Genomic DNA, 15,937 nt, shown 5'->3' with positions numbered 1-15,937 from the left:
CCGATTGCTAAGTTTGGCTGGGTGGCCAGCTCTAGGAATAGTCTTGGTGGTTCCAAACTTCTTCCATTTAAGAATGATGAAGGCCACTGTGTTCTTGGGGACCTTCAGTGCTGCAGAAATGTTTTGGTACCCTTCCCCAGATCTGTGCCTCGACACAATCCTGTCTCGGAGCTCAACAGACAATTCCTTCGACCTCATGGCTTGGTTTTTGCTCTGACATGCACTGTCAACTGTGGGACCTTATATAGACAGGTATGTGTGTGCCTTTCCAAATCATGTCCAATCAATTGAATTTACCACAGGTGGACTCCAATCAAGTTGTAAAGACATCTCAAGGATGATCAATGGAAACAGGATGCACCTGAGCTCAATTCCGAGTCTCATAGCAAAGGGTCTGAATACTTATGTAAATAAGGCATTTCAGTTTTTTAAAAGTTTTTTTATACATTTGCGAACATTTCTAAACCTGTTTTTTCGCTTCATGATTATGGGGTATTGTGTGTGTATATTGAGTTTTTTTTTATTTAATTCATTTTAGAATAAGGCTGTAACTTAACTATGTGGAAAAAGGGGTCTGAATACTTTCCGACTGCACTGTATATGGGAAATGCCATTTGGAAGATATATTGTTGTTTTTCCTTAACTATCCCAATCATAAATAGAATGTTACTGTCACGGATCCCCCCAGTACTGCTGCTCATTCCGTTCACCAGCTCCGGAGGTCTACATCACCGGCTTTCTAGACGCCACTGACATGGATCATTACCACCAACCCCGGACTGTCTTGTCTCATTACCACACCTGGTTCCCCCTGATTAGTATGTGTATATATATGTCCCCTCTGTTCCCCATTGTCCTTGTCCATTATTGTCCCATGTCCGTTGGTCTGGTGAGTACATTGTATTACAGTTTACATACCGAGTATTGTGCATTCTCGACCCGTGTAGAGGTTACACCTCGCTCTTTGTTTGAGTTACATCCCTTTTGTATATATATAAATGTGTTTGTGTTGGGTGGAGTAAATAAAACCCCTAATACCCGCAAAGCACCAGTCTAAACATCAACAGTGAAGAGGCGACTCCGGGATGCTGACCAAGGCAGAGTTACAAAGAAAAAGTATTTTTGCCCATCTTAATCTTTTATTTTTATTGGCCAGTCTGAGATATGGCTTTTTCTTTGCAACTCTGCGTAGAAGGTCAGCATCCCGGAGTCGCCTCTTCACTGTTGACGTTGAGACTGGTGTTTTGTGGGTACTATTTAATGAAGCTGCCAGTTGAGGACCTGTGAGGCGTCTGTTTCTCAAACTAGACACTCTAATGTATTTGTCCTCTTGCTCAGTTGTGCACCGTGGCGTCCCACTCCTCTTTCTATTCTGGTTAGAGACAGTTTGCGCTGTTCTGTGAAGGGAGTAGTACACAGCGTTGTACGAGATCTTCAGTTTCTTGGCAATTTCTCGCATGGAATAGCCTTCATTTCTCAGAACAAGAATAGACTGACGAGTTTCAGAAGAAAGTTATTTGTTTCTGGCCATTTTGAGCCTGTAATCGAACCCACAATTGCTGATGCTCCAGATACTCAACTAGCCTCAAGAAGGCCAGTTTTTATTGCTTCTTTAATCAGCACAACAGTTTTCAGCTGTGCTAACATAATTGCAAAATGGTTTTCTAATGATCAATTAGCCTTTTAAAACACAATGTGCCATTAGAACACAGGACTGATGGTTGCTGATAATGGGCCTCTGTACGCCTATGTAGATATTCCATTAAAAAATCAGCCGTTTCCAGCTACAATAGCCATTTACAAAATGAACAATGTCTACACTGTATTTCTGATCAATTTGATGTTATTTTAATGGACAGAAAAATTGCTTTTCTTTCGAAAACAAGGACATTTCTAAGTGAGCCCAAACCTTTGAACGTTAGTGTATATATATATAAATATAATGTGTAAAACTAGCAGTGTAAATGTTAAAACAATAAAGGTTATAGAATAAGAGTTTACTGAAAATAAATAATCAGTAATTAAGTGAATAATGGAACTAATGTAGTGAATGTGTCTGTTTGTAAGTTAAATCTAGACTATACAATTATTGTAATATGTAAAATAAACATATCTTTCTATGATTTATCTTTCCTGGTTGTTATTTCTCAAAATCTCTGGACAGAAAATGTGCCAAGTCAATGAAGTTATGCGCCAAATTTTGAGTTTAGTTTACGCCTGTAATGATCTGCGACATTTTGATTGGTTGACACGCCATCAGTAGATTGTGTGATTTGATTGGACCATGAGTATTTGGACACCTAGGCCTACGTCATTGGATATTCAATTGACACATGCGCATTCACTCTCAGTTTCCACCTTCGAGAAACAGAAAGGAGAGGAAAGTCTGGGTTTTATTTGATGAACGTTTATTGTAAAAGTCTGGTTTTCAGAAGAAGAAAAAAAAGCTAATTGAAGGTCTCAAAAATAATATTTTTTATTTAGAACATCAGCGAAGAACACTGCATCCCAGCTACGGTACAGAATAGCATTGTTGAGGACCTCTGAAACATTTTTGATGCATTTATGACACACTACAGTGATCCCCTCAGGTTTCATCTTACAAATAAGCAAATACATGTGGATGAAGATGGGACTTGCTTAACAACTCTGCAGTATTTGAGGAATGCATTAGATGCATAAGCTCTGAGTGGATGCTGGAGCGTTACCGTGTGAAAGAATTGGGCATGGTCCGGCCAATTGAAGTACCACTGAGCAACAAAGAAGGTTATAAAACAAGGTGATTTCAATACAGCTACATGGTCCCCAGGGTATATGAATATAAAGAGACATGAGACAAAACAATGGACCTGTAGAATGGAATAAGTTATAAGACCTCTATGATTCATTTCATTTGTCAGTTCTTCCAGCTAATGTGTGATGTTTAGATGACATAACATTTGAGGACACATACTGTAATTTAGCTGGCCATCTTTTCCCCTCCCTTTTTGGCTGTCCTCCCCCTTCCCTTCTAAGTTCAAGTTGGTTTATTTGTCATATACATGGAGTTAACAGTGCAATGAAATGCTGACTAGCAGGTTAACCTCTTGACAACAACAATAGAACAAGTCAGTAGCTAAGTTAATATAAAGAGTAATACAATAGTAATAAACCCTGCATTCATAACTATCCTTAACATACCTGGGGTGTTTCTGGGATAGAGGGTTGATATAAAAGTCAATATAATCAGCAATACAGGAAGATTCTGAGACACAATCACTTACTATTGGTCAGCCGTAGGGAACCGCCAACGTCTCAGGAGATATGTATTTTAGGCAGTAAGTAAAACTGCCTAGGCCTTGGACAATAGGTGGAGCAGGAGGAAGAATGGTGTTCCTGATTTTCAGAGGAATTCCCCTTTTTTCTTTAGAGCCTCAGATTGAGATTGTTGTTATTCTCCAATATGTTTTTCTTCAGTGAGCCACTCTGGATTCTCCAAGGGGAATACTCCCTCTATTCTCCCCTAGAGAGTTGTAGCTCCATGCTTTTGCTGGGAATTGTCCACTGTTGGTATACATTTATTTGGTCCCAAAAATACCAAAATAAAAAGGTGTATTTGTCTAGTTTTAGCTGAGTCCCCAGTTAGCATCCATGTGGCTCATTTAAAAGTTTCTAAAAAGATTAAAAGTACATTTTAAAAATGTGCTCCTGACGTTTCACCACAATAGGCTTCTTCAGACAATGGTACAAAAAGTAGCCAAACAAAGCCAAAGGAGAGTGATGAGCAGCAGCAGCATCATCAAACCAGCGAGGCCGCCGGCAAGCCCAACAGTTATGATGCTGCCGAGCTCCAGTTAGCTCCGTGTGCAGAGCCTACCCACCCTTCCACAAGCACCGCCAGGATAATGGCTCCACAGCCCCCTCCACCTCCGACTGTTCCTGACTAGCTTGGAACAGAGGTGCCAGCCCAGATTAGCCTAGAATCCTACCGTAGCCGCAGGTTTTCTGTCCAAAAAACCTTCATTTAATAGCAACTGGTTCATAAGAAGAGAGTGTCTGGAATACTCGCTTACTGAAGATGCTGCATTGCTGAAAGTTCTGCGTGGGGTCCATCTATTGGGAGATGGCTAACTAGTCTGTATTTTCCACTGATTCATATGGATGCAAGTCCATACATTGGCTGTAAAAGTGGGTAAAACCAGACAAGCATATAACTGTATCCTTGAGTGTGTTTCAGCAGGGTGAGGTCAGAGAGATGCTTCCAAGTCAGTATTTTTCTGAACTCATAAAATCCTTTACACAATCTGATGGGATGAATGTTCAACCCCAATAAAATGACCATAAAGTCTATATAGCACCTTTAAGTTAAGACCTCACAGATCTGTTCATGGCAAAGCAGTTCAATTAATGATATTAATTGATTCTTAAAGAATATAACTTGTAAATCATGAGCCTCATCTTGAGGAGTCACCTGTGACAGTATTCATAAAGAGTAGGAGTACTGATCTGGGATCAGTTTAGCCTTTTAGATCATAATGAAACAGATTAAATGGACAGGGGGGACCTGATCCTAGATCAGCACTCCTCCTCTGGGAAACTGCATGTATGAAACCGAACACATAGTCATAGTCTAGTTACAGCAGGTGTTTACTGCCATCTAGTGGAAGGTACCAATAAAACACTTTATTATCAGGAAGGGGAGACGGTTGAGCTGAAAAAGGAAGTAAAGTTGTTCTTTTGAACAGGATCCATTTTAAGACGACAGAGCAGAAAACGCTATATGGAGAGAACTAAAAAATAAAGTGAGTATTTCTAAGTATTTCTGAACAATAATCTATTCTAATGGACAGAGTGAGAGAATGAATACCTGGAATGAGATATTACTAGTTAGTAGAACTGCTACTTGAGCTTAGTTGCTGACAGACAGCAGTTTTCAAAGTGTTATCACATGTTATCAGTCAAACGTCTGGTAAAGATGGTGGAGGAGCTTTTAAATGATAGGGTTTTATGTTTATCTCAGGGTTTCTCAATCCTTTTGTTCTTGCCCAGCATTTACACACCTGATTCAACTAATCATCAGATATTTTAAGACAGTTGAATATTTGAGGCATACAAATGAACATTCTCAAATTAAAACCTTTTGGATTTGTAGGCCTGTTTACAATTATTATAGGCCTACAGGAATTCACATTTTGGAGGGAAAAAAGCACAGCTAAACCTGGTGGACATTTAATTTAATGACCAATGGAATGGTCTAAAACGTGCCAACTCTGCTCACCCGCGGAGCCGGCCAATGGAAAACTAATTCACCCAGTCACCGTTATAACTTTATTTCCTTATTTGAAATTGAAAGTGACTTTGTAGCCTACGCAGTTACAAAATGTCTGTTCAAACTGTGGCGCATATGGAACATTATAACAGTGGTGGAAAAAGTAAAGATTCCTTAATAGAAAATGACTCAAGTAAAAGTGAAAGTCACCCAGTAAAACACTACTAAGTATTTGATTTTAAATATACTTAAGTATCAAAAGTAAATGTAATTGCTAAAGTAAAGTAGGAATAATTAAAATTAAAATTACTTATATGAAGCAAACTAGACGGCACAATTTTCTTGTTATTTTCATTTACGGATAGCCAGGGTCACATTCCAACACTCAGACATCATTTTAAAAAAGCATTTGTGTTTAGTGAGTCTGCCAGATCAGAGGCAGTAGGGATGTTCTGTTGATAAGTGCGAATTGGACCATTTTCTGAATGTAACAAGTACTTTTGGGTGTCAGGGAAAATGTATGGAGTAAAAAGTACATTATTTTCTTTATGAATGTAGTGAAGTAAAAGTAAAAGTTGTTAAAAATATAAATAGTAAAGTACAGATACCTAAAAAAAACGACCTAAGTAGTACTTTAAAGTATTTTTACTTAAGTACTTTACACCACTGCATTAGAAGACGGATAAATGTGTTGATTTTGAAAGAAAGACGGGCAGATTCTGCTAGGTAGGCTACGAACTATTATAAAGTTAGGTCGTCATCACAGTAGGTTTGAGCTACAGTTTGAGCTACAGACTTACCAACCTGATGGTCTCCGTTGGAAATGTTGTGGAAAATGTTGTACACTCAGTGTATTAAAATATGTAACATAAACAACAAATGATATGCTCAGATACACAAAATACATCTGGTTTCAGATCTAGAAGATTCTCCTCTTCAATAGTAATATCATCAATTCTGACCAGTAACTTACCTGGGGTCAAAGGTCCCTGATTTATCACTAAAATGTATAGGATGATCCATAGAGATGTCACTCTTCATGGACAGATGACTGGGCACTGGAGAGACTGATCTCAGAGTTTGGTTGGAGATTCTGGAAAACATAATAAATGACCATGAAACTACATTTTTAACTATATCAAAATGATATTTCAATAGATAAAATACATGACATAAAGCATTAACATATCTGCCATTACATAAAGCAACAAACATGCAGCTCTAGCAGGGCAGGAATTTGACGAACTGACTTGTTGGAAAGGTGGCATCCTATGACGGTGCCACGTTGAAAGTCACATATGCATCGTTTTTCAAAACATAGTGAACCTGGAGGCAAAAAGCGAACCCCACATTCTAACTAAATGTTGTTTATTAGCACTCTAATCTATCCATGGCATTTTCGGCACAATTTGGTGAAAGCCCCAAAGCGTTTAGAAAGCCTCTGATTCCCATCACTAGTGGACACCCCCATGAGTGTCTTTCAGAACCCCTCCTAAAACCACCTGTTTCATTTTGGTTGTTGTTAATGACTCTTTGTTAGTTCCTTCTTCTGTTTGAGAGACAATGTTTTATTTCTTGGGAACGTAACAATGTTCATGTGATTAAATTAAATCACCCGACTGTTTGGATATGTCTGTTAGTAAATGTTTTATTTCTAAGAGATCATGAGTAAAAGAGAACAATTGACATTCTAGAATGAGTTGTCACTGTGTTCACCACAACCAACATGCTGCATCTCTGTTTAGGGGTCAGTGGTCTAAAATGAGTCTCTCTGGAGAGAGAGAGGAGGGGGGCCCTGCCTCTAAAATGAGTCTGTCTGGGGAGAGAGAGGAGGGGGTCCCTGCCTCTAAATCGAGTCTCTCTGGGGGACATGACACCAAAGCTAAGAGGTGAGATGACAATTTTATGAAGAATTTATTAATTTTATTTACAAAATAAATAGCTATTTTAAGATGAATGCACTTACTGTAAATCACTCTGGATTAGAGTATCTGCTAAATCAGGAGTTCTCAATCCGGGGTCCGCGGAGGTACTGCAGGGGTTCTGCAGCACCCTGACTGGACTCGTTGCAATGGAAGACATTTGATAGAATTTTCACACCACAAGACCACTTTGCCTACTCTTCATTATTGCCTAATATAATGGGATGCATATTTCTTTAACCAATTCTGATGGTTGTTACAAGCAGAATTTTGACAATATTACCGTTATACCAACACACTCTTCACACCCGTTTTACAACTCTAAATATCTTTGGCATCGTAGGCATTTTCATCGAACACATATTTCCCCCTAGATGCCTTCAATTGCCCAATTTATAGCCATGGCCAATATAGGATTATTTTTTAACAACGTGATGTTGCGCTCCAAAGGGATAACTTGAAAAAACATGATGTAGGTAATTAAATAATCAAAAGAAAAACTTGTTTATTATACACTTAGAAAATAAGGTTCCTTATAGAACCAAAAATAATTCTATCACTTCCTTATGGAACCACTAAAAGTTAGATATATTTTTGGGTTCAGTGAAGAAGAACCTCTAGAGTTCTGATCAACGAAAGGTGAATGTTTTGAGGATGTGAACCCAGCAGCCCTCCAGTGGTCAGATCAACTCCACCTGTTTTTTCCAGCGCCCGGCACGGGATTCGAACCAGCCACCTTTCTGCCATAGGTCCAACTCCTGCCACTGCTCCAACTCCTTAGCCGCTGGGCCAAAACCTGAGTTAATCTTTAGAAATAAGCATGAGTTAATCTGCCAAAACGAAGACAAAATGCTATGCATTCATTTATACCCATAAGAGTAAAATGTCTTAACTCTCAGCACTTATACGACCAATTTTCTACTCTGAGATACTTTGTGGATATGGGCCCAGTTCTCAAAATATTGTTATAAAAAACTTTGAATGTTTGTTTTACATATAAAAATAAATAAATGAATATTACTAATGTAAGCCAGTGTAAAGACTGTTTAGTTTATTGGGTTGCTCTACGCATGTCCGCGTTCTGGAACTGTACGCGTCCACGTACGGTGTGGCGCCAAGCATATTGTCCAGTTGCGCGCAGAGTGGTCTGAGGTGATGTTGGGGAACAACGACGGAGTTTGTTACAGTGTTGAGGGGGCAGGTAGCTTAGTGGTTAAGAGCGTTGTGCCAGTAACCTGAAAGGTTGCTGGTTCTAATCCCCGAGCCAACTAGGTGAAAAATCTGTCGATGTGCCCTTGAGCAAGGCACTGAACCCTAATTTCTCCTGTAAGTCGCTCTGGATAAGAGCGTCTGCTAAATGACTAAAATGTAAATGAAAAATGAGGCACCTAAGTTTTTTGTTCAATTAGCTTTTTTGCGTAATGGTCAGTGACAGTATGAGTGTAGCCAGATCCTTTTCACTCGCTATCCTTGTTTCATCTTGTGGTTCACCGGATTCGTCATCATCCTCGAGGGACAGACGAACGACCTGTTAGTTAGCCAAGCTAGTCGGTACAGCTAGCTAAGCTAGCTACTCTACCAGCAGCATCCTAGTTATCCTAACTACCACTACATCATCACCGGCTGCCTGCATTTCTTGTGGACCGATGGAGCTCCCTGGTTGTTTCTTCCACCTGTTAAATACCGTGGAGGGCTTCTCCCTCTCTCGTTGACGGATGCTGGCTACCTACCATCCCTCTGTCCGGTTCTCCTCTCTTCACTAGATGGACGGTAACTTTAGTGTTTAACCCCTCTGTGTCCAAGGACTGAACTTTTTGAGTATTCTTTTCGGGGCGCCTCAAGTTACATTTTTTACAACGTTTTTTACAACAAAATTACCGTATTTTCCGCACTATAAGGCGCACTTAAAAGCCTTTAATTTTCTCCAAAAACGACAGTGCGCCTTATAATCCGGAGCGCCTTATATATGGATCAATTGGTTAATTGGTTGATCCATGCTGGTTTTACACGCCGCTCAAGGCGCTCTGTCAAAATGTTTCAGTATGAAAAACCAATAAAAACAATTTAATAATAATGAAATGTTTCAGTACGACTGGTAAACTACAAAGCCGCACCGCTTGCAGCATTACGGCTACCGTTGTCAGTAAACACTGGTACTGTGCTTACTCACAGTCCCACACCACTTGTCTGTGTATAAAGACCCCAAAATGGCAGCTTTCAAGAGACACGCTTACGACGCAGAGTTCAAGCTCAAGGCTGTCGGTCACGCAGTAGAATATGGGAATAGAGCAGCAGCGAGAGAATTCAACATTAATGAATCAATGGGCTGATATATCAGTCTCAACTGTGGTCCAAGCTTTCACGAAGGCAGGAATAATAATATGCCATTTAAATAATAATCTCAAAAATAATCTCAAAAATAATCTCTAAACTGCCAGGCAACAGCAGCGACACTGACTCGGATAATGACGAGAGGGAGCCGGGCAGGTTGGATGCCGTAGTCGCCCAACTGTTCAATTCGGACACTGAAGAAGAAGAATTCGAGGGATTCGTGGACGGGGAATGAACTGAAAAAGTGAGCTTTACGTGTTATACGTAACTGAACAATGTTGAGTTATGCACTAACGTTTGATTTAGTGGTATCAGACTGTTTATTTTACTACGTGTTTACTGAATCAGGGAAAAGTTCCCCTCCACGTTTGGGAGAAGAGTGAGCAAGGCTGGGAGATATTGTTAATATGCACATTAACGTTTGAACAACGTTACCATGGGAGTGAACGGTGTTGTCAGAACGCTTAATCCAGGCTCTGTCGTAGCTGGCCGCGACCGGGAGACCCATGGGGCGGCGCACAATTGGCCCAGCGTCGTCCAGGGTAGGGGAGGGAATTGCCGGCAGGGATGTAGCTCAGTTGGTAGAGCATGGTGTTTGCAACACCAGGGCTGTGGGTTCAATTCCCACGGGGGGTATAAAAAATAATGTATGCACTAACTGTAAATCGCTCTGGATAAGAGCGTCTGCTAAATGACTAAAATGTAAAATGTAAATGTTAATAAAGTTTGACTTTATCTGACTATTTTGTTGACATTCCCTTTAGCTCAGCTCCATCTAGTGGATGCATAACGCAACCCCAGTCAATCGTTTGACTGTCTTCTATTCTATGCGCCTTATAATCCGGTGCGCCCTATATATGAAAACAGTTCTAAAATAAGCCAGTCATTGAAGGTGCGCCTTATAATCCGGTGTGCCTTATAGTGCGGAAAATACAGTAGTTCATTGCATCCGCCATGGAGCCCAGTTTCATAATATTACCTTCTGTCCCTGGTTATGAAGTAATCGCGAAAAAACAAGCCTTATTTTAGGGCATTTTTCACCCTACCAGCTCCTATTAGTTCTATTGAGCTCCGTGACACCGACTCGCCTTCAGAACATTCTATTCCCAGCCCATTGTTCTGCGTCACAATGCCAGCTTCACTATTGTTATCAATGAGACCTGCCTGCGTTAACCCTGTAGGTTTACCTCAGGTAACTTATTATTAACAAGGTTACGGCTACTTGGTGAGCATTAACCCTGTAGGTTTACCTCAGGTAACTTATTATTAACAAGGTTACGGTTACTTGGTGAGCGCGCTCACTGTTAACCTGAGTACATGTTGTGGTGAGCCACATTCTAAAAGGTGTTGTCTGGCGCAAAGTGAAGTGAGAAACTGCATAAGAGGCGATGGCTGGCTGATAGCCATCAAACGTTAAACATTTTCTGGTCATGGTTAAACATATTTGTTTTAAGAAAAAAGTATACAATCTAAACAAAACGCATGTCCCTGTCCTCTTTTTCAAGATGTGGCCGATTTTAAACAGCCAGAAGACATTTTTTAATTAAGAAATAACAATTTTTCTGATGACTTGTTGTTTCTAAATGGCTGCTGGGTAATTTGATATGCATCGAAATATTCGTTCATAAGCATCAAATTGAGCGAATGCTGCACAGGTTCACTGAGTTGCAAACCAAATGGATATAATGGGGTGATTGTTGTCTAATCGGGTGGTCTAGCTAATAGATTTGTAGATCTGACACAGTTGCTACCTCAGATTATGAGCCTAGCAAGTGTCATGTAGCTCAGTTGGTACAGCATGGCGCTTGCAACGCCAGGGTTGTGGGTTCGTTTCCCACGGGGGGCCAGTATGATAATGTATGCACTCACTAACTGTAAGTCGCTCTGGATAAGAGCATCTGCTAAATATGTAAAAATGTAAAAAATATAATGAATGAGTTATGTAGTACCCACAGATGGCCAAAGGGAGGCGCAAGAGTGCTATAAACCCATACTGTTTTTTGCCATAAAAACCCTAAACCTAACAATCAATGAAATGTATTTATAAAGCCCTTTTTACACCAGCAGATGTCACAAAGTGATATACAGAAACTCTTACCCTACTTATAACCTATTTTAGCCATAACCCTAACCCCTAATTCTAGGGTAGGGTAGCCTAGAACACTTTTAGAAACTATTTTAGTAATAATATTATCTTAGTAAATTCAATTATACTATTAAATAGTGTTTTGATTATTTTGTTGTTATTTTATTATATGTATAATTGCAAGACAGAACACTTGATAAATAAGACACATTTGTTTTATTTTTAAAATGTGGTTTGAATTGGGTGACCTAGTAACCTCTGTGTGAAAGTCCAGCAATTGGCGTGGGGCAGGATTGAGACTGATCTAATACACTTTATTTCTCAGCTGCCTCACCAACGTCTGTACGTGAATTAATAACTTTTAATAGCTAAATATTTCCAATAGATTGCAGCATAAGACCACGAAGCATCAGTTATAGGCTACAAGCAGCAAAAAGATTAACATAAAATAGCATGCAACCAAATACTATATGTCCCATGATTTTCTGAAATGGTCACTCATTACTTTAGCTAGCTATATATCTCGTATTAGGCCTGTGATGCTTTTGGAAGAGCAATTAAATTGTGACTATAGCAGGTGTTGAACCCCGGGTAAATAATCACTAGTCAGATGCTCCAACCTCAACCCTAGGATACATGCATTTTAAAATATCTAATATTACGATTAAACAACCTCGGAATAGATAAGACAAGAGTGCGTCTTCCAGCCCGCCAATAAATTAGATCGTGCAACCCTCCCGGTTAGCAAATGTACCTCAACATGCCCCTCACTTGTGCTAGAAGGCAGAGTGCTCGCTGCTGGTTGATGAATCTGACAATGAATGTACTAGGAAAATATGTTTTTCTCAACCAGAGGTGACTAAATTAATGTTCAGGCTTATTGATAATCGTTATAGTAATGAAGAATAATTTCAAAACATGAGCATAAAAACAGGTAATAATAAACATGAATCATCATTATATTATTTCACAGTAATCTGTTAAATGCTTTTTCAGTCGTTCCTCTTGCGTTAGCAGTGTGGAAAGGGACAGTAAAAAGCGTGTGCAGGAGTTTTCCTGTGAGGGGGAGTGGTGGTGTATCCAGGGAGAAAACTAAACTGAGCTTCTGAAATGTCATTCGTGGTCTTATGCTGTCATCTATTGGAATTATTTAGTAACTGCAGTAGTACTGAATAAAGTATATCCTTACTAAGGTAGTAATTACTCAGAATTGCAAAATATGACTTTCTAGTTCATTTTACCACTTACAACCATATAATAACCATTTATAGTATTTACAAACAATGAAACTGACATAAACCAAAAACACCATACATTTAGTTAACTATATATATATACTATTTATTTAGATGCGTGACATTATCTGCCAAAGTAACACCACTGTAGATAAAGAAGAGCTCTCCAGTAGGTGAACCAAAACATTCAAATGCCATTTTCTTAAAAGTGAGGTTACAAGTTTATCATCTTTCAAAGCAGAATTACTTTCCCATTGTTCCTCAACTGTAGTGTATGATATACCTTTTTCTAGCTGAGTCTCTACTTTTATCCAATGTAAAAAAATAAAAAATAAACATTTCAAATTTTACTACATAACATCAAATCGAGCCGGTCGACCACATTTGACTGTGTAAAACCTAGCAGTACTACGTATTTCTCTAAGAGTGAGGCAGATATATATTATTACTGTGTAAAACCTAGCAGTACTACTTATTTCTCTGAGAGTGAGGCAGATATATAGCATTGTGCAAAAAAACATGATTATTTGTCTCTCTGAAATGAAACCATCAAGTGATAGATTTTAAACAAATACATGTCTGTCATTGAACAACCCCATGCCATGATTAGATAGTGAAAAAACACACCAATCTCTTTCAGAATTTACAAACATTTCTGAAAATTGATATATTGCGTTTTGTAATGAAACTCTTCATATGTTTCCCCATCTGAGCTCAGTGTAGATGAGAGACGTAATGTTTGTCTCTGTTGTGTTGAAGCCCAATCAAGCAGGAGAGACCAGCCTCCCCTGTACCCAGCTGTGTGTCCATGAAGAGTGACAAGTCTATGTGTCAACCTATAACGTTTAGAGAGGGAGACTTTTCTAGTGAACAAAGGTAAGAAGAACTCATGGGTCATGGTCAGTGAGTTAAACAACACTGTCTCTAGTCATTTCTCCTCTCCCATTTTAGAATTTATTTTTGTTTCTTTCATAATCCATAGGCTAAACCTTTGTTCAATTTTCATAGTCCTAAAACAATATTAAACAAACACTACATTCCCTCCCTGTGTGTGTGTGTGTGTGTGTGTGTGTGTGTGTGTGTGTGTGTGTGTGTGTGTGTGTGTGTGTGTGTGTGTGTGTGTGTGTGTGTGTGTGTGTGTGTGTGTGTGTGTGTGTGTGTGTGTGCACTCCCTGGATGAGGAGATGTAATCTCATGTTTTGTCCACAGAAACCAACAGGAGAGATCAGAGTCAGAGATTCTCAGTGGTCAGTCTTCCCAGAGTCATCAAACAGACCTGGCCTCCATATTCAGTGTATGTGGTCCTGTTATGTACATTTGTTTTTGTTTACCTCAAGTAAAGTTGATCTGTCAATCATTCATTAATATGTTAATGAGAAAGCATTTAGCCTCTTGCTTAACTTATTTACTTTATTTATTTCAGTTGCTTGAAGAGAATATTATGACATTTGTGAAGAACGAGCTGAAGCTGTTCAAGAGGATTCTTAGTCCAGAACTCCCAGAAGGCTTTGAGAGTCAGAAGCAGGATAAGGAAGTGGTGGATGCTGAAGATGAGAAGCAGGAGAGCAGTGCCAGAGAGGGGGCTCTGAAGATCACTCTGCACGTCCTGAGGAAAATGAACCAGAAGGAGCTTGCTGATACACTGGAGAAAAGTAAGAGCTGTCTGCCTCATGTTGAATGCGTTTTATAACAAACATTAAAAGCTGTAGCTAAAGTACAGATAAAGTAGCTGTGTAACTCAATGATATTGTAGCAGCCTTAACACAACACCTAGTGACCTCATCAAGTAGCAGCAGGGATGTGTTGCGGTGATTAATTTAGACAGAGAGAGAGAGAGAGAGAGAGAGAGAGACAACATAAAATATACCATCAATAATACCAATATTGATATAAATCAGTCACACCAGTGTGGAATGCATTATGAAAACATTTACAGATTTATACAGACAGTTAAGAGAATAAATTATTATAATTTAAACCTTATAACACAGTCTTACAATACTGTAGGCCTTAAATCAGACTTAATATTAATATCCTCTGTGTTATTTCTAAATTCAGATGAGCTTGCTGTGATTTGCCAACGTGAACTCAAATCTAATCTAAAGAAGAAGTTTCAATGTGTATTTGAGGGGAACGCTAAACGAGGTAACCCAACACTTCTCAATAAGATCTACACAGAGCTCTACATCACAGAGGGTGATTCAGGAGAGGTCAATAATGAAAATGAGCTGAAACAAATTGAGACAACAACCAGGAAACAAGCAAGACCAGAGACTGCAGTCAAATGTAACGACATCTTCAAACCCTTAACTGGACAAGACACACTTATCAGAACTGTGCTGACAAAGGGAGTCGCTGGCATTGGAAAAACAGTCTCTGTGCAGAAGTTCATTCTGGACTGGGCTGAAGGAAAAGCAAATCAGGATGTCCAATTTGTATTTTCATTCCCTTTTAGGGAGATGAATTTGATGGAAAAGGAAAAACACACTTTCATTGAACTTCTCAATCACTTCTCAATCGAAACCAAAGAATCAAGAATCTCCAACTACGACAAGTACAAAGTTCTGTTCATCTTTGATGGTCTGGATGAGTGCCGACTGCCCCTAGACTTCCAGAAGAACAAGATCTGTTGTGACGTCACAGAGTCAACCTCAGTGGATGTTCTGCTGACAAATCTCATCAAGGGAAATCTGCTTCCCTCTGCTCTCCTTTGGATAACTACCCGACCTGCAGCAGCCAATAAGATCCCTTCAGGGTGTGTTGACCAGGTGACAGAGGTAGAAGGGTTCAATGACCCACAGAAGGAGGAGTACTTCAGGAAGAGATTCAGTGATGAGGACCTGGCCAGCAGAATCATCTCACACATAAAGACATCAAGGAGCCTCCACATCATGTGCCACATTCCAGTCTTCTGTTGGATTTCTGCAATGGTCCTTGAACACATGCTGAAACATAAGAGAGAAGAGATGCCCAAGACTCTGACTGAGATGTTCATACACCTTGTGGTGTTTCATACCAAACAGAAGAATGAAAAGTATCTTGGGAAAGAAGAGACAGGTCCACACTGGTATAAAGAGATCATTCTGTCACTGGGAAAACTGGCTTTTCAACAGTT

General features: G+C 39.5%; 1 protein-coding gene across 1 annotated transcript; it reads left to right on the top strand.

The window, feature by feature from the left end:
- Positions 1-14,037: 14,037 nt before the first annotated feature.
- LOC311115066 (NLR family CARD domain-containing protein 3-like) lies at positions 14,038-15,482 on the top strand (the record flags this gene model as incomplete). Its single annotated transcript, XM_084190278.1, has 3 exons — positions 14,038-14,116; positions 14,246-14,474; positions 14,881-15,482. Coding segments are annotated over exons 2-3 (813 nt in total), but the record flags the coding sequence as incomplete, so codon positions are not given.
- Between the last annotated feature and the right edge of the window lie 455 nt (positions 15,483-15,937).

Source organism: Coregonus lavaretus, assembly GCF_964263955.1.
Source record: "Coregonus lavaretus genome assembly, contig: HAP1_SCAFFOLD_6302, whole genome shotgun sequence".
Classification (NCBI taxonomy): Eukaryota; Metazoa; Chordata; class Actinopteri; order Salmoniformes; family Salmonidae; genus Coregonus; species Coregonus lavaretus.
The sequence above is the reverse complement of the archived record's forward strand: the minus strand, read 5'-3'. Positions and strand labels throughout refer to the sequence as shown.